Genomic DNA, 20,107 nt, shown 5'->3' with positions numbered 1-20,107 from the left:
TAGTCAGGAACTATGTCAAGATTTTTATCTTAAAGGTTTAAAAATTATAATTTTCTTTTAAAATAAAATTGTACTACTTTTATTAAATATAAAAAAGCTAACAATTTTAAAATTTTGAAGGCAAATTGAAAAGAAAAAGGGATGGATCGATGCTTAAGCTACCTCTCCGCTACCTTGGTACCTTTAAGAAAACCCCTACGTCTAATTAGAACCCTAAAATAGATTCTCAAATAAACCCCCAAGGAGATAATAATTTATAAGATCCTCAAATCTCATTTTCCTTAGAAAGTTTTTGTTAGAGTTTTGTGACCTAAATTCTAAGAGATTGTTTGCAAGTCAAGTTAAACAAAAATATATTTTCTTTCTAGGAGATTTAGTATTTATTAGTATAATATATTTAACATTTATTAGTATAGTTTATTTGACTTACTAATTTAGCCTATAAATAGGCTCTTTTACAATCTTAGAAAAACACACCCATTAGATTAGAACTCATAACACATTCAGAGAATTTTGTGTTTACGTTTTGAGGGTTCTTTGTTTTTCAGATTTTAGGGTTTAGTTTTTATCCCCATCTTTTGTACTCTTCGTTCTTTTGCCATTATAGTAAAATTATCTTTGCCCGTGGTTTTTTATCCTCTTTGGAGGGGTTTTTCCACGTTACATTTCTGTGTTCATCTTCTCAATTTCTTTTACTATTTTTACTTGTTCGTTGCTTAATCGGGACGATCCTAACAAGTGGTATCAGAGCTAGTTCAATTTTCATAGATTAGCCCGTTTAGATATGGCAGCAACAAGGTTTGAAATTGAGAAGTTCGATGGTGAGACAAATTTCAATCTATGGCAAGTTCAGATGATGGCAATTTTAGTTCAAAATGGCTTGAAAAAGGTTGTTACAGGGAAAAAGCCTGAGAATCTAAATCAAACAGAATGGGAAGAGCTTGATGAAAAGGCCTTATCTGCAATCCAGTTGTGCCTCGTGAATACAGTATTGTAGGAGGTACTGATGGAGAAGACCTCATCCGCCTTGTGGAAAAGGTTAGAAACTCTTTATGCGACTAAGTCTCTGGCTAACCGTTTAGTGTTGAAACAACGTCTATTTACGTTTCGCATGAATGAAGGTGAGCTTCTTAGAGATCACATCAGTCAATTCATTACTCTTTTAAATGATTTAAAGAACGTTGAGGTTCATATTGATGATAAAGATCAAGCTATGCTATTATTGTGCTCTTTACCCTCTTCATACAAGTCTTTCAGGGAGACCCTGATTTATGGCAGAGACAAACTCTTGTTCGAAAATGTGAAGGGTCATTTGTTTAGTAGAGACAAACTCGACAATGAGTTTGGTTTGAATAGCAATGCAGATAGACAAGCTTCCGTTTTGGTAGCATCAAAGAAACTAGACAAAAGGTGTCGCTATTGTAAAAAGTTAGGTCATGTCAAAGCAGATTGTTATAAACTACGAAATAAAAGAGCTACTGAGAGTAACGAGGAAGATGTAGCTGGTGCTAATTTGGTCGATGAAGGCGGTGATGATTTCTTGTTAGTGTCAACGAGCGATAACTCCAAGCTTACGTCTGAGTGGATCCTAGATTCTGGATGTTCTTTCCACATGTGTCCCAATAGAGAATGGTTCTCCACATACAGTTTAGTTGAAGGTGGAGTTGTGCACATGGGAAACGATTCATCTAGTAAGATAATCGGTATTGGTACTGTTAAAATTAGGATACACGATGGGACGATTAGGACACTCTCAGATGTCAGGTATGTACCTGATTTACGAAAGAATCTCATCTCCTTGAGTATTTTAGACTTGAAAGGATGTAGAATCAACATCGAGTCGAGCCACATTAAAGTATCTCGTGGAACTCTCGTTTTGTTAAAAGGTAAAAGAACTGACAGTCTTTATATTCTAGAAGGTTCTACAGTGATCGGTGAAATCGGAAGTCCCTCGTTCGTTACGGAGTCAAAGTCAACTCGTTTGGAGCGGAGGCAACTTGGTCATAGGAGGGAAAAATGTACGGTCGTTTCGTTGAAGAGAGGTTCTCTTTTGGATGCAGGTTTTGAAAAGTTAGGGCACTGTATTCGTGAAAATCAGACCCGGGTTAGTATTGATTTGGCACTGCATAAGTCGAAGGCTAGAAGTCTTCCAGCTTCTAAGCATAGATCCGACTCAGTTAATTCCCTGCATAGTTCAAGATAGGCCCGTGGCGGGTTTTGGCAAAGATGGCGTTGAAAGAATTCATGTCAAGGTGGAGATTGTTAGAGTTGTGTGACCCAAATTCTAAGAGATTGTTTGCAAGTCAAGTTAAACAAAAATATATTTTCTTTCTAGAAGATTTAGTAGTTATTAGTATAATATATTTAACATTTATTAGTATAGTTTATTTGACTTACTAATTTAGCCTATAAATAGGCTCTTTTACAATCTTAGAAAAACACACCCATTAGATTAGAACTCATAACACATTCAGAGAATTTTGTGTTTACGTTTTGAGGGTTCTTTGTTTTTTGGGTTTTCAGGTTTAATTTTTATCTCCATCTTTTGTACTCTTTGTTCTTTTTCCATTATAGTAAAATTATCTTTGCCCGTGGTTTTTTATTCTCTTTGGAGGGGTTTTTCCATGTTAAATTTCTGTGTTCATCTTCTCAATTTCTTCTACTATTTTTACTTGTTCGTTGCTTAATCGGGATGATCCTAACAGTTTTGTTGGAAATGTTGTTAGAACCGTAAATATTTTATACAAAATTTAGAAAACCATAAACTAAGATTTGTCATGTCAGATTATCAAAAACAAATCAAAAACAAAACTAGATGTTGAAGCGTACCTGAATCCATCGATATCTTGAAATATTCAAATCTTATGATTTTGATATTTCAAATTAACACACGAGTATTTTAGAGAAATATGGCCTTCTCTCTCTCTAAAGATGGGATATCAGAAAACTAATAACATGTAATTTTCTTATTATATATATTGATGTCCATATTATCCAACAATCTCCCACTTGGACCATATATATATACTAATTACCTTATAATTAGTTTTACTATCATATCTAAAAGGTATTCTGAACTATCTTGTCCATATGTCAACATAGAACCAATGTGACTTTCGTTATATATATCGTAACTAAATCCATCCTTGATTAAGAATATTAACTGTAACAGCCTGATTTTTGACCCTAATCGGAACAGTGGTTTCGGGACCACAAATCCGAGTCTGAAAAAAATATTTTAGTATTATTTTCTGTGTCTGTGATATTTTAATTTGATAGTGTGAAATTTTCGTAAATTAATTTGACTATTTGTGTGTTTAATTTGATAAAAGGACTTAATCGCGTAAAATGCAAAAGTGGCTAGTTAATTGTTAAAGTACTTTATTGCTATGGTTTTTCTAATGTGGGGTCCTTATGTTGATATTATACCAAATAAATTATAAGTGGACTATTATAGACAAATGTTAGTGGATTTTAAATGAATAAATAAAGGTTAAAATAGTAAATTAGGTATTTATATGTATTAAATAAAATAAACCATGAAAGTGGCCATGCATTTGGCTTTGTTTTACCGAAAATTGAAGAACAAAGAACACCTTTGGTGTTTTAAACATTCGGCAGTTGGGAAGCTAAAATTTGGTATGTATTTTGCTTGGCTTTTGATAATTTTTACGTTTCTGAGATCGTTGCTTCGTAAACTTTAAAACCCATGTCTTAATTTTGTGAATTGTGGATAATTTTGAAATGTGTCATTGATGAATGCTTGAGTTTTATGATGTTAATAGGTGGAAAATAAATATATGTTGTTAGATTTTCATGTTATAATTAGTATTTTTTGATAAAAATGTGTATTAAGGACTAAATTAAGAAAATATTAAATTGAGGGACTAGAATGTGAAATAAATGACATGCAAGGACCTATATGAGATTAGGAGTATTCGCCATACTATAGTAAAATTAATTTGGAATATTTTGTGTTTTGTGCAAAAAAGACTAAATTGTGAAAATGAAAATGTTAGGGCAAAATTGTAATTTTCCCATTTATGTGAATTTAGGCTAAATTTGATGGAATAATGTTTAAATAAGTTTAATTTGAATTTATTTAGATCAAGAATTAAAGAAGTCAATTTGGATCGGGGAAAACAAAAGTAGTCGAATAGTCAAACGTCTCCGTCTATATCCGAGGTAAGTCTATTAGCTATTTAATGATATTAAATTAGTATATATGTATGTATATCGATTGTAGTTGTTGTTGAGCTTTAATTTGAAGTAATTTGATTGAATAAATTAGAATTATAAATGGTATATATATGTGTATGAAGTGTTCAAATATATATATATGCTTATATAAATTTTTATTTAAGTTAAAGTAGGAATGCTATAAAAGATATATATATATATAAATATATAATGTATTAATATTTATATATGTATCTATATGAATATGTTCATTTAATTGATTGTTTGAAGGTTATATATATATACACATAAGATTCGAATATGAGAAAATAAACACATGTATAAATTCTTGCTTTGATAAAAGGTACGTATTATACTCATGTATACATAGGTTTTCGAATATACATATATATATATATATATGTAAAAAAACTTTGTGTTTTGATTAGTGATATGTATATTGTAATTGTATAGGTAATTTTTTAAATAAGGTGATTATATGTGAGATGGAGCATTTATATATATAATTAAGTATTGATTATATTATAAGATATGAATGTTAAGCATGTATGTATAGTTTTGAGTATGTATGGATGTACATAAATATGTTTTCATATTGAACTTAGATACAAATATATATACATATATATATATTATGCTCGAATTGGTGTGTATACATAAGTACATGTAAATTATTTGTATTAAATTTAGTTATGTATATTTATATATACATGAATAAGTTGTGAACTTAGGTAAAGGCAAGAATGTGTATATATAAATTCATATAGGTTCGAATATAAATAAACATACTTGTATGGGCTTTTAATTTTATTTAAAAGGTATAAATGTTAAATATGTATACGGAGTTTGAATATATATATCTATATGTACATTTGTGTACAAGTTTTAGATTGAACTAAAGACATAAAAGTTTATGTTTTTATAAATGAGGTTCGAATATATATTTATATGATTATAAGTTATTAGTACTTGAATTGGATTGAAAATATGATTTGCAAACTCATTTATGTTTGAGCATGAACTACGGTGAATATGTGTTTGCTGTTAATAAATATTTGAGGAATTATTCTGTATATGAGAAATTGAGATTTTCAAGTTTTAAAACCTAGCAGGCTAAGTGCCGGTGATCTAAATCAGGTTATAAGCCAAGCAGGCTAAGTGCCGGTGAACTGAATCAGGCTATAAGCCTAGCAGGCTAAGTGCCGGTGAACTGAATCAGGCTATAAGCCTAGCAGGCTAAGTGCCGGTGATTTGAATCAGGCTATAAGCCTAGCAGGCTAAGTGCCGGTGATCTGAATCAGGCTATAAGCCTAGCAGGTTAAGTGCCGGTGAACTGGATTAGGCTATAAGCCTAGCAGGCTAAGTGCCAGTGAATCTGTTTAAATTAAGTGATTATTTGCATTAGGTATATATATGATTTTGGTTATATGTAATGGATAAATATACGAACATTTGTTTCTAAGTATTTGATGAGCATATAAACGTTCGAATCTTTGTGTTCAGTGAGTATATATATGTTGGTTATCATGAAATTGTTGGATATATATATGTGTATGCACTCGACATATGTGGATTATAGTAAACATATATATGTGCATTCGGCACATGTGGTCGATAAGTATAAGTATATGCTTTTGGCATATGTATTTGAATAATATATATATGCATTCGATGAAGTGCAAGCGATAAGCACATATATGCATTTAGATATATGCAGGTGATAAATACATATATACATTTAGTTATAATAAGTGTATATACATTTGGAGCTAATATTTGTTAAGCATATATGTATATAAGCATTCGGCTATTCATGTTTATGGTGAATTTACATTCGGTTTTAAGAGTTGATAATTAAGTATGCTTTTGACTATATGTCATAGTTAACATATATAGTATTTGCGAATTCATTAAGTGTTTCAAGAAATTACATAATTATTTTATAATTTCTGTTATGCTATAGACTTACTAAGCTATAAAAGCTTGCTTTGTTTGTTTATGTCTTTCTGATTTTTAGACTTAAGATCAAGCTTCAAGCTCGAGGATCGTCAGCAAGTTCATCACTCTATCTACTGTCTCGATATTAAACTGTTTAAATTTTAACTTTGGCATGTACAGGCTAGATAAATGTTTTGAAAAGTCGTACTTTGATATATTCTATATGAAATTAATAGCCATACGAAAATGGCTTATTTTCTTATGGTCTAACGGGATCAAAATGTTATGTTTTGTTGTTTTAAAAAAGTTAAAGTAGAATTTATAATTATACTTACTTAAAATTTGGCTAAGCTTAATATATTTCCATTTATATATATATACCATGCTTATATTTTGATTTAGAAATTGTTGATTTAAACATGTATTCAAACGAATTGCATATCAATGTTAAATTCTTGAATTCTATTGAACGTTTGTATGAAGGTGTGTTTTGTTCAGTAATGCCTCGTAACCCTAGTCCGGCGACGGATAAGGGTTAGGGGGTGTTACATTAACATAACCAAATGACATAGATTAAGTATGGATGTGTAGCATGGAAATTAAATGCAATGTGATCTAAACATGTTTATTTCCAATTGGTCCTCCTTAAACCTTAGTGAGATCAAATTTTACCAAAATCAAAGTGTGAATAAATCATATAAACCTTATTTCTACAAAGAATAATCTTAATATTCATAAAATGAAATTGTAACACCCTATACTCAACCCGATCTCAAGGCTCAAGATACGAGGTGTCACACTCATTGCCTAAGCAATTACAGTTAAATTATATTCAATTAATACCAATTAACATAAAAATACAAATAATATAAACACAAGATATGACATAATTATCCTCGGGCCTTAAATGAGCTTACGAAAGTTCTAATGCTAACCTGAAGTCGAATTATGACTAAATTGTAAAATTGAAAAAACTTCAGCTTGACATTGCAACATAAGGAGTTCCTTGTCTTCATTGCGATGCGACATACTGCTTTAACCTTGTCACAACAACCAAGTTCGACATTACACCGTGGCCTAGAGCCTTGATCTCGTCGCGACGACACTCAATTGACATTGCGACATCACATACTATTTCTGCAATTTTTAAATATCCTTAACCTGCAGTTTCTTTCCATCCAATAAATATACACATTCATCTCAATGTCCAACTAACCTATGCCAACTTCAACACACAAATCATGAATTACATTACCTTATTTAATAATATACTAAAGCCTTAACACTTACAAGTTGGTTATCTAATATACTTCACCTATGTCCATTACAACCATACCAAATTCATCAAAATTATTTACATTTAATACATTTCAAACTATTTTATTAACTGGTTCACTTATTGCATCCAAGTGACCAATTGGATATATCAACTTTTACTCAAAATTTGACATAAGTATAGTATGGTGACAAAAGTGACTCAACTAGGTATATGTTATACTATAACAAAACAAAGATATACAAATGGGTCGGGAATAGATTGTTGGATACTGGATCAACTACTCGAACTATCTAGATCTACTTTACCTATGCACGGAGAAAAACAAACCGTACGCTAAGCAAATACGCTCAGTGGTAAGTCTATGATTCAAGACAATATAACAAGCTTATGCAAATGCACATATTTAATTTCTAACCCAAGCTCATACCATTTTATGTCAAACTCTTTCAATTTCATATAATCGTGCTTATACTAAACTTACATCTACTAATGTCATAGGTACCATTACTATTTAGCTTGATTAAGTTCATTACATGCTACAATCATCAAGTAAGTACCAAAGCAATACTAATTGTGTTATTCAACATTAAAGGTACCATTTTATTTCCTTCTTTAACAACTCACCAATTATTAGAATAACAAAAACATTGCATATACATATTCAAAATCATACATGATTTTTGGCTATTTTCGACTCTATTAGCCCTCTTAATCGCATTCAATTCATTTTGTACAATGCATTTCAATTTATAAACCACTTCACATATCATTTAAGCAATTTCATTCATTTATAACCCTATTAACCAACATGGACTTAGAATGGATACATGGATTCGTCACCCCGGTTTGTCCAGCAACAATGGTTTACTCAACTATAAAATTTGTCACCCCGGATTGCCTGAAAATGATGGCTCTAAGAACGATCTACCATCCCAGATTGTCTGGAAACAATGGTTTTCAATCATTAGTCTGACCCTATGGCATGCCAACTATATCTGACTCAGCTCGAACAACTAATAGGGTAACCAAATTTTTTATTCATTATAAATAATTCGAATCATACTTTATCATATCTAAATAATCATAAATTTCATCAATTCATCACATATTCAACATGTTATAACTCAATTTTATGCAATTCATCAATTTCCAATTGAATAAAGAAATTTCTATTTTATTCAGTTTAGTCCTTGTCTCGATAATCAATCTCAACTATAACAATTCAAATCAAATAACCATAAATGACTTACCTCAACTCCATATAATGCATAAATTACATGAAAAAATAGAAAAAATAATGGTTCCCAAATCTAGAAATACAAACCAAAATTTTGAGCTATTCGTTGTCGATTTTCGATTTTCCTTTTCCCTCTCAATGGTTCCGTGTCAACATTAGCTAAATAAAATCATAAAAAATATAATATTATTAAATCCCATTTAAATTATAACTAATCACAAAATCACGCATATTTTACAATTTATTCAATTTAGTCCCTAAACCTATGACAAACATAACTTTCAATCCAAAGCTTCATATGAAATCCAATTTCACAATTACTCATTAGGAACCCTCTATTCCTTATTCCTATTTGAATTTCATGTTAATTTTATATTTTATTCAATTTAGTCCCTAATGTGCAAAACTATCAATTAACCTTTATAATTTAGTCTTTTCTTAAACTAAGATTAATTTCTATCAATTTAACACCTAAAACTTTCAATCCTCAACAATGAAATCTCATCAAAACTTCACTAATTAATCCTTATGTTAGTTTAATCAAGATTCCAAGATAAAAAAATCTATGAAAATTAAAGAAAAATGGCTAGGAACTTACTTGCAATTGGAGCTAAAAGCTTGAAAATCCCTAAAATGGCGTCAACCCTTCTTATATACTTAAAATTTGGAGAATATGATATCTCATCTCTCCTTCCACTTACTTTTCTTTTTATAGTTGGATTAATTTGATAATTAACTTAATTTAATCATGTTTTACCTTAATTAATCTTAATTTGTTTAATTAATCAATTAACAACACTACCGTCTACTACTTCATACTTAAGCACGGTCTAATTGTTGTTTTGAACCTTCATTAATTACAATTTTAGTCCCTAATTCATTTTCTAATTAAAAATATATAACGATTTGACTTTACAAGTTAGTCTATGGGTCTTAATTAACCACAATTTTGGCTGAATTGACAATCAAATTTTCAATTCATCTATAATATAACTTTGTAAATATATTTATTTAATATTTACGTACTCAGTTTATGAAATTGGGGTCATGAAACTGTAATTTTCGCTACAACTGAGAATCAGATTGTTACAGAAATGACTGAAAATATGTCTATAACAGGAAAGCATTTAAAATTACAAACTCCCACTAAAACCAAATAGCTTGAAATGACATTACAACCATATAAACAATGTGCTCATAAAAACCTTGGGTGGTAGTCCCTTAGTAAGCAGATCATAATTATGGAATTTGTCCTAATATGCTTTATAGACACCTAACCACTCTAAACTCTGACTTTAACAACATAGATTTTAAAGTCTATGTATTTTGACTTTGATATGCTCTTGTTGTTATTGGAATAAATTATTGCAATTTGTTATCACAGTTTGCACCTTAGTGACAATTTTGCATCCATATTCCATTAAAATCGAAGTCTGTATACTTGACAATCTCTAACTTATTAAACCTTTGATATATGAGCATCTAATGTTTTGTTTTTCTGAAGATAATGTATGAATCATTAAGTTACTTTCCAATTATCCATACTTGACATCATCATTTTCATCTAATGGCCACCATTCTTTCTCAAATTTCAATTTCATCCAAGGGCTCAAATTTCACCATCAATTTATGAGATGTTTCTCATAAATATTTTTATGAAAATGACCATTTTGCCATTGAATTTTCTCTACAATTCCATCTTTGATTCACTACACACTTTTGGTATAATTACATTTCTAATCCTTCATCTTTCTCCCTTCAATTCAATTATTTATTATTTCAATTTTCACACTTTTTCCCAACACATTTCACTCACGATTTAGTCTATATCCCGGATTTATTTTTCTCAATACATGAGTCTTTTCAATTCCCTCTAGTGTACATCTACCTTCTTTACTAACACTATTAAATTTTATTTTATTTACTTCCAAAATTTGATCATATATATTCCTAAAATAACACTATTCTCAATTCAAGGGTTTTAAGGATGTTACAGTATCCTTCAAATGCAACATGATGATTTTGATAAAATATACCTTAGCTTAGAATCCTTGTTAAATATCTCATCACATGATTAATTGCGTCCTATTGTTCTAAGTGTGGATTACTTGTAAATCTAGCTAGCACCCTTACATCATAAGTAATGTCAGATTGGATGCAATTAGTTGCATACCTCAAGCTCCCAATAATACTCTCATACTCTTTTTGGTTACATACAACTTGATCATTCTACGTGAGAAATAAATGTAAGTTTGGATCAATAAGAGAGCACAAGAATTTGCAACCAAAAATTTTATATTTTTTCAAAAAAAAAAAGAACAATATAATGAGATTGAGCTTTAAATTGATAAAATATTTAGTAAATGATGATTATATTAACACATAATTAGAAAGATTGCAATTACATGTTGATAATATTTTGATAAATAATGAATAACATAGTAGTTAGCAATTCATAACAAAGTAATACATTATGATAGATAAGACCATAATTATAAATTTCCATCATTAAAATGTTAAAATTTATATAAACTATTAATAGGTTTTTAAAAATTTACTAATTTCATAACTTTTAAGTTTAAAATTATATCAATTTTGCAAGTCAACTCACAAATATTAAATCATTATATTGCATGTTGTTAAGATAGAAAATATTTTATAATAAAATCACTAGTTCAATTCTTTGTAACCAAATCTTTAAGTTAATATCAAATTGAATAATCGAGTCCAAACTTCTCAAATAATTAATTCTATAAAGTTTATTAATAACATATGATACTCTTTATTATTAAAAATATAATTATAAAATAGTAATATATGATAAATGATATAATAATAAATTATTTATGAATAGTAGTAAATTAGTAACAACAACAAACAAAATTTTAGTAAAGATGCTATAACAGTACTTGATTGATAACATAGGAACAAATTATTGATTAAGTACCATAATTTTTATAATACCAAAATAGAATTATACTTTATAATATAATATGATTAAGTTACATTTTTAAATAAAAATTTATTCATATGTTAAGTCATAGATAAAAGCGACAATAAACAATTTATAAAAAAAATTATAGCTAACAAAATCTTAGCCTTATAGTAAAAGTATTAAATTGTGAGGTATGAGAGCTTAAATTTGATCCCAAACAACCTTATCTCTCACCCTAATTAAAATATAAAATTAAATAATTAATATCAAAATTTATAATTACTATTATAAAATTCTATATAATTTGTTAAGTAAAAATATTATATTCTTATAAATATCATCTTTATAATACCTAACTAGAAATATATATTTATATTAAAAATTATATTTTGAAAATTCAATTTACAATTAAATAATCAATTATATGCTTTTAAAAAACAAAAAAATATTATGAAATATTATAATATTCATGACTTCAACAATTCATAAGTACATACAAATAGAAAAAAAAAAACATAAGAAAGATTATATATTTATTTTTATTGATATCCCAAGGTCGTTTATATTTAAAATCAATAAACTCAAAATAAATTCACAAACAATCTCAAACTTCAATTTTTTCATTTTAACTAAAATATCTTTTTTTATATAAATAAATTTTTTTCACATGATTTTTTAACAAAATCGGCCTCATATTAGCATCAAAACTAATACTACAAAAACAGAACAAAAACCAAAGAGTTTTAAGGTAAGAAAGGCAGTCGCAATTTGCAGTCATATGACAACAATCTCCCATATCAATGTTTACACTTAAAAACAATTAACACAACATGCTTAACACACAACTCTCATTCTCGTTTTTCCCATTTTAACACAATAATTTCTGCCATGTTTTCCATTCATCAAATAATACACGATACAAATACACAAATTGCAGAACTTACACGGAATGGACCACTGATCATTGACACAAATGGAACATAGTAAATCAAAAGTACCAAAACTCCCCCAATAATGCAAAAGGGACATGTTTAACTATCTTTTGATTGGCTAGACTTTCACTTTCTAACATGAGATTTAACTAAGGAACACCCACACACACACACACACAAAAAAAAAAAGCAAAGTCCAGCAACCTCAATAATGGGGCAAAGCTAAATTGACAAATAGCCTCATTGATGAGAAAGGGGTCCATACTTTTTCCCAGATGAAAGGCAAAACCAGGTTACTTGACCCAAAACTTCAAGTGCCAATCATTTTAATTTACACGATAAAAGTGTATTCAAGTTTATATTCGATGCTTTCAACCATTCCCTGCATTGATGTGGCCATACTAGAAAAGAAATACAACGGTGTCCATGTAGGGTGTGCATGACGAATTCTAGAATGTATATGTGCTAGAATACTAACTAGATTGTAAAGCAATCTAAAAAGAAATGACAAAAAATGAAAGACGAAAAGGTAAGGGATTAACCTTCCAATCGAGTCTCGAAATTTATACTTGCATCCCTCGTGTACAACACATTTTGATCTGATATTGCCCTATAATGACAGGGCAGCTCTCCTATACATGCTTCTTGTTATTTGCATATATTAAAAATTGCGTCCTCTAGCAGCTTCACCAGATCCTCTCAGGCTTTCTTCAAGTTCTACCCTAATCATCTCCAGATTTGTATCTTTGGAAGAAAAACCTTCATTGTAGTCATACTTGTGCAGAGAAACTACCTTAAGGTTTCAGGTATGATGCCTAGCACGCTAGAAAAAGGAAAAACACCAATAATCGTCACAATCCCCAGATAGAAAGATCACATGCTACTCACTTGACCATATGATGATGGTTTCAAGCATTCTTCTGGGTTGGCATAGAAGTAATCCTCTTCTTTAGGCCTGTCGGGGATCACCGATCTTTGTGTTGGTTGCCCCTTGCGATATTTGTGAGATTCTTTCACGGCATTTGAGAACTCATTCCAACTTAGGGATCCACTATTGTACTGGTCTATCAGATCAACCAAAAGCCTTCGGTCCAATAATATTGTCTGCTTGTACCCCAGAAATCTGAATGACCATTCAAAACTACAGTGGTTACATTTATGAAGAATAGCTCTAACTATGCAAAAAAAAAAAAAAAATGAAAAGCACTTGGAAAGAAACATTATGAGAGGCACTTTCAAAAACGGGTAGTTGTAAAATTCCTAGGTTCATGGTGCAACCATTGAAATACAAATAATATCTGATCTCTAAATCTATAGAAAAGTTGGTGGAGAAAGAAGAAAGTCTTCCGAACATATTAAGAGACAATCTACCAGTATAACAGTACCTGCGATGGCCTTCAACAACCTTAGCCATGTTTCCGTCATACGTAGGAATAAAAATATCACTCTCCAACGAAACAAGATAATCTAATGCTGCCATCTGGGATGAATGATTTTGAAAAAACCCAAGGTCTGATGGCTCCAATAAAGTCTCCTTTCTAACCTGTTTTAATAAACAAAGGGCCAATCATTGATACGGGATAAACAATTGTAAACATTACTATTACATCTAGTTTGCAGAACTTCTACCTACTTACCAATTTTGGATAAGCTGAGGCAAGACTTGCCATTCTCCGATTTCCACCATATATTTCACCCGCTGCAATATAGATTTGATAACTATTTTCAATGTCCAGCGCCCTCAATATAAGCACAGTTTCCTCAGGCGTCAAAGGGCACAAACCATCTTTCCTTTTCAAGTCTGAATTTATTATTTTTTCTTTCCACCAGGGATAAGCATATCTGCCAAATTGATTGTGTTATGAGACAGAGATTAAAATTTCAAAATTCAGCTCATGGATCATTTATTTGTTAAAGAAGTAAATAAAGCTCACCTCATTCTTGTCAACTCCTCCACCTCCTCATTGTTGCAACCTTGGGTACAGCCCGAAAATGCTAACATGTCCATTTCGTATCTAAGATGAAGGACAATAAAAGGGCCATTTTGCCTCAGAAGCTTAATAACTCGTTTACCTAAGTCCTCTATCTGAGAAGTGAATCTCAAAGCACTAAAATTTACACGACATCGCAGCTTCTGAATATCTAAAGGCTGCCCATTGTTGGCAAGTCGAGTATCAGTTCTATTCAAATGTAAAACTTTATATTTCCGTATCAGAGGAAGAATCTGCATGAAATAGAGACCAAAACATGCTAATTTAAAAGGAGTCCCTCGAAGAAAGGAGAACTGAGAAAGCATAAGAAACTAAGTTAAATTCTTAGTAGTCTATAAAAGCTCTAGGTGCATAAAGGACCTGGTAATGACAAAGAATTGACCTGGTTACGGTAGTACGATATATCAGACCAGCTAATTGGAGGCATGGAATACACCGTTCCCGTTTCAACTCTCCTCTTAAGCCTAGGAGGCAACTCCTTCAATATACGAACCTCATCTCTCAGTGATGTAATGAAATGATCCACATCAAATATATCTTGAAATTCACTGCCATATTGATTAAAACTACATTTAGAGATATGTAGGAAAAATAATCCCAGTTCAAAAAAATACCAGAACTTATTTTAGACTACCCTTTCCATATCTATAGATGTGAGCAAAGCTTAGTTAATGCACCTGGGATCGGCCCAGAAGGACGTTTTATCCAGTTCTGGAACTATAAGTGTGACATTCAAATATCTTGCAATGGTAACCATATCACAAATCTGTCAAGCAAACCCCAAAATGAATTAAAAATAGCATCATTTTCCATATGGATTATACAACAAATAACTCATTAAGAGCTTAAAAAAAATTGCTAAAGCACTCACTGCTGCTCGCATTTGATTGAGACCTCCATTACATGAAACCATCAAGTAACCATTGTTCTTATATACCCCTATCGTCAACAAAGAAAAGATCATGTCAATTTCGTATCCAAATTCTATAACGAAAAAATTGGGGAGCATCAATTTCATATATATATATATATATATATATATAGAAAAGAAATGCACTTCAATCTGACATTTATAATTGCTCTTTTTCTCCTCAAATAAGAATTTAGACAAAAATTAACAGGTTTTGCCAAGTTTCCCAAGAATATAGAATATTACGAGAGGTAAAGCTTTACTTTTGGGAGGAAGAACACGAGCGGGAACGGAGAGGACTTTGTCTTCAATGACGGAGAAGGAAGAATCCTGGTGAGTGAAACAGGAAGGCCAGCCTTTAAGGACGCGTGGTCCCCACGTCTCACCTACCGCCATTAATTGTACAACGCAAGTCCAAAGCAACACCGAGGTGGTGGCGCGTATCATCCACAGCTTCATTCTGGAGTACTTCAACTTTTCAACTCTTTCCCCTCCTCCACCTTTCATTACCCCCATTCTTATCCCTCCTTTTCTCCCTTTCCCTTCAACACTGCATATTTCCAGCTTCAATCTCCGCCATCCCACATCCCCCACCCCCCACAGAAATACGCCACCGTTTTCTTCCTTTCAAGTACGATCAATGTAGCTCGATTTTCAGAAAAATTTACAACCAATTAACTACCTCCAAAAAAATATTTTCAAAAAAAAACAAAATTCTCTTTCTTTTCTTCTTATTTTCCGAAAATAAAACACAGCAGAATGTTCGAGATCCGATTAACTTCCGAAGATGCAAAAAAAGAATCCAAGAATATACAATCGAAGAGATCCAATTTCCTCCTCATCAACTCAACAAATTAATAAATTCCAATCTAAAAATAAACAAATTTTTCAAATAGATTTTTTTTTAAAAAAATTAAAAAGGAAAAAGAAATCCTTTAGCCGATTCAATGACTTTTCCAGCGAGGAATTGTCGTGGAGTGGCCGTTGAAACCCGTGCCTGCCTTCAAAGAGAACATGAGAGAGAATAATTTAAAAAGAAAAAAGAAAAAAAAGAAAAGGAAATATACATTCACAAACAGATTTAGAACCGAGAATATAACGCCAAGTAGTTGGCTAAACGGTTCGGGGTATTAATTCTTTTAATTTTAGAAAAATAATTTGAAAAAATATTCATTTTTAAATTACCAACTCCTTTTTTTTTACTTTATATTACAACAACTTATAACCCGATAATAAATTAAAATTAAAATTATAGACTAAGTCTTAACTCAATTAGAATAAATATTATTACCAATTTAAAGATATATATGTTTGAGTAGGCTAAATATATTATCTTTTTATTCATGGGTTGGAAAGAGATTGTGGGTTATAATATTTATACTTTAACAAAATTTGATATCTAATTCTTATATTTTAAAAGTTAAAATTTAATTCTCTTACTTTTTCAATTTGAAAATCTTAAACCAATTATCATTATTATTATTGAGAGATCCTTTTAAAATTTGTTAACTTAACTTGTTTATTTTTATCAATTAAATTTTACGTTATACGAGAATAATTTAATTACTATGTCAAGTTAACAAAATTTAATAAAAAATACTAATGATTTCACTGAAAGCTTTTAAATATAACTCTTTTAAAGGTATTTAGAAAAAAACTGTGAAAAGCATTACTCCACCAATAATTTTGCTTTTGTTGAAGATTAAAAAAGTATTGGGCATGATTGTTACATGTTTATTATGTTGTATATTATAAATTTATCAAATTTAATAAAATTTATATTATAAAATTATTGTAAATAATATAGATATTTATTAAATTTTTTATTGAATTTGTGTCACCCATTAACCGGTCTCAATTCAATTAGAAAATCATTAACAAACTATTGTATTTACAAAATAACTTATATGATTATGTGAGTGTTTTTTCTTTTATATTTTTATAACTCAATAAAATTTATCCATAATGAGATTTGAAGGTTAAATTATATATATGTGGACTTTTTTAATATTTATGATTTTAGTCCTTTTTATATTTATAAGAATAAGCAATTTTGGAGAGAGAATTGAAAAGGCGTCCAATAATTTAGTTTTTAGCTTTTTGATCAAATAATTAAATGTTAGTGCTTTTGTCCTTAAATTTTGGGTTCAATTCTCCTACTTAGATTTGTATTTTTTTATTTCATGTTTTTCAAACTTTTTTATTTTTAATTAATATTTTTAATGCATTGCCTCTTTTGGTTAGATGATTAGATAATTGTGATTTCAATTGAGTCCTAGATTCAATTCCCTTATAAACATTTTAATATGTATTTTTTATTTAATGTTGTTTCAAGCTTTTTTTATTTTAATTCATCTTTTAATTAATAACTCTTTTATTTATTAAATCAAATAATTATTGCAAATATTATTATTTTTAGTAAATATAATTTTTTATATGTGTAATGTTTATTTTTCAATCCATATCATGACTATAGTAAATTTTAGTATTATATATTTTTGCATGTGTATTTGAAATTATTATTTGAAATATTTCTCATATAAACATAATGATATTTGAAATAATTAATTGAAATATTTCACATATAAAAATATTTGAAATATCATACCTGTAACACCCTTAAGCCATATCCGTCGCCAGAATAGGGTTTTGGAGCATTACCGAATAAACATTACCTAAATCACTTATTTCAAAATATTTCAATAATCACAACATAATCCATCATTAAGCATGCATATCGTCCCTTATTCAAGCCCTCGAGGCCTTAGAATCACTTTAGAAACGATTCGGGACTAAATCGGGAACATTTGAAAATTTAAGGAACAAGTTAAAAAAATTCAACTACAGAGGTCACATGGCTGAGACACACGCCCATGTCTCAGGCCGTGTAACTCTCGAAATAGGGACACACGGCCGTGTCCCAGCCTGTGTCTATGCTCATGTAACTCTCTGACTTAGGTCACACGGCCAAGCCACATGCCCGTGTGTCAAGCCATGTGCTAGCTGACTTGTTCCCTAAGCACTCATCAGACAACACATGACTGTGTCGCCTAGCCATGTGTCTCACACGGCCAAGTCACACACCCGTGTGGACCTAAAATGTACCTTAAACAACAAGTTTACGAATTCCTACTTGTTTGAGCATTAAACAACTCAAAAACCAATCATTTAACCTGTTCAAAACACAATCAAATATACTCAAAACATGTCAAAACAATAGTCCTAGGTGCCTAACCAATGTACCCTCATTAGTACCGCAAGTTATATCATCAAAACATTTCATCCATGTATCATTCAAATCAAAATTTTAAACATGCCAAAATCAATCATTTTATTCTAGATTATAACTGCCTAAAACATCAACTTAAATTCAGATACACCTAACAAGCATTGGTTCAAAACAACAGGCCAAATTATGGCTCCAAACACAAATATATGCTCAACCCAACATTATACTTATAACTCTATTACAAACCATTCACAAAATAACTATCAATTTAAGACATCCTAGGTACATGGCATCACAAAAAGGTAAAAATCACCACATTTGAGATTGAGATCATTGTTGGATGCTAAGTCGGCGATCAAAAGAGAAATATCTAACTTGCGTACGGAAAATAAAATCATACGCTGAGTAAAACTCAGTGATATTTCTATAATCTAAACATTTAAAGACATAATAATACAAGAATGCATAATTTGAATTATACAAACATACTATTGTTTGAGCTTAAAATTACCATATACCATCATTTCAAATTCATGTATATTACTATGTCGTTTCATACCATACTCGATTTTCACATGCTATCATATTTGATTTGTTTAACAAATATCTCAATTCACATTACTTGATATATAAATAGCTTTTCACATATCAATCCATATTTGTTTATACAATGACATTATCTATTCCATATTCAATTCATGAGTACATAACTCATGTATTTCATTTAATCACAATATATCTCATTTTTCATATTTCAATTCACCATCTCATTTCCATTTCACATACCATACCATTCAATATCGATTATAGAACTTTATTATTAAATTACCCCTATTAACACGACTCAGACTTGGACGGATACACGGATCCAACCAACACACTAGTTTGACACCTAGTGCCTCATCGGATAAATCCAAAATAATAACTACGCTCAGCGGTATATAAATTTACACCAAGTGTCTCATTAGTTAAACCGAAGCAAATCGGCACCCAGTGCCTCATCGACTCGAAGTCGAAGAATTTCCTGAACTCTTCCTATCCTATGGCATGCCATCTATATCCAACTTAGCCTGAAACAGTTAATAGGGTTTCAATTCAATTACAAATACATACAATATCCAAATCTCATATATGCACGTTATCACATTTAAATATATATACTCATTTCAATTCAAATAATCAATACATTCATAATGTATATACCAATTCAATCCATTTCAATCAACTATAATTTCAATTCACTATCAAAGTGCCAAAATACTCACCTCAACCACTTACCATATGCATTAAATCAAAATATAACAATTAACAACTAGGTTCGGATTATAGAAATACAAATCGTGGATTCTGAGCTATTCGACGTCGATTTTATCCTTTCCCTTTTTAGTCAAGGATTTCGGTACGACGTTAGCTACGAAATTAAAACAATTAAAACACATAGATACAACACAATTCA

General features: G+C 30.3%; 1 protein-coding gene and 1 long non-coding RNA gene across 2 annotated transcripts; one reads left to right on the top strand and one right to left on the bottom strand.

The window, feature by feature from the left end:
• Positions 1-5,310: 5,310 nt before the first annotated feature.
• Positions 5,311-5,702, top strand: LOC128042290 (uncharacterized). Its single transcript, XR_008197445.1, has 2 exons — positions 5,311-5,517; positions 5,559-5,702. It is a non-coding gene; the product is annotated as an uncharacterized LOC128042290 (long non-coding RNA).
• A 6,721-nt stretch (positions 5,703-12,423) lies between these two features.
• Positions 12,424-16,472, bottom strand: LOC105786953 (rhamnogalacturonan I rhamnosyltransferase 1). Its single transcript, XM_012613422.2, has 8 exons — positions 15,686-16,472; positions 15,384-15,451; positions 15,190-15,278; positions 14,895-15,060; positions 14,456-14,745; positions 14,159-14,363; positions 13,907-14,064; positions 12,424-13,644 (listed from the first exon to the last, which is right to left on the bottom strand). Exons 1-8 carry the CDS (start codon positions 15,936-15,938, stop codon positions 13,395-13,397), a joined length of 1,479 nt encoding a protein of 492 aa, XP_012468876.1. The 5' UTR covers positions 15,939-16,472; the 3' UTR covers positions 12,424-13,394.
• Positions 16,473-20,107: the final 3,635 nt, after the last annotated feature.

Source organism: Gossypium raimondii, chromosome 7 (genome assembly GCF_025698545.1).
Source record: "Gossypium raimondii isolate GPD5lz chromosome 7, ASM2569854v1, whole genome shotgun sequence".
NCBI lineage: Eukaryota > Viridiplantae > Streptophyta > Magnoliopsida > Malvales > Malvaceae > Gossypium > Gossypium raimondii.
Note: the sequence above shows the minus strand (reverse complement) of the source record. Positions and strands in the feature narration are given on the sequence as shown.

Excerpts from the sequence above, each read along its gene's own strand:
- LOC105786953 (XM_012613422.2), bottom strand. The coding sequence starts at position 15,938 with ATGGGGGTAATGAAAGGTGGAGGAGGGGAAAGAGTTGAAAAGTTGAAG. Across the intron at positions 15,061-15,189 it reads TCCTTCTGGGCCGATCCCAG|TGAATTTCAAGATATATTTG; the intron begins GTGCATTAACTA and ends TCAATATGGCAG. Across the intron at positions 13,645-13,906 it reads GTTGTTGAAGGCCATCGCAG|ATTTCTGGGGTACAAGCAGA; the intron begins GTACTGTTATAC and ends ATGGTCATTCAG.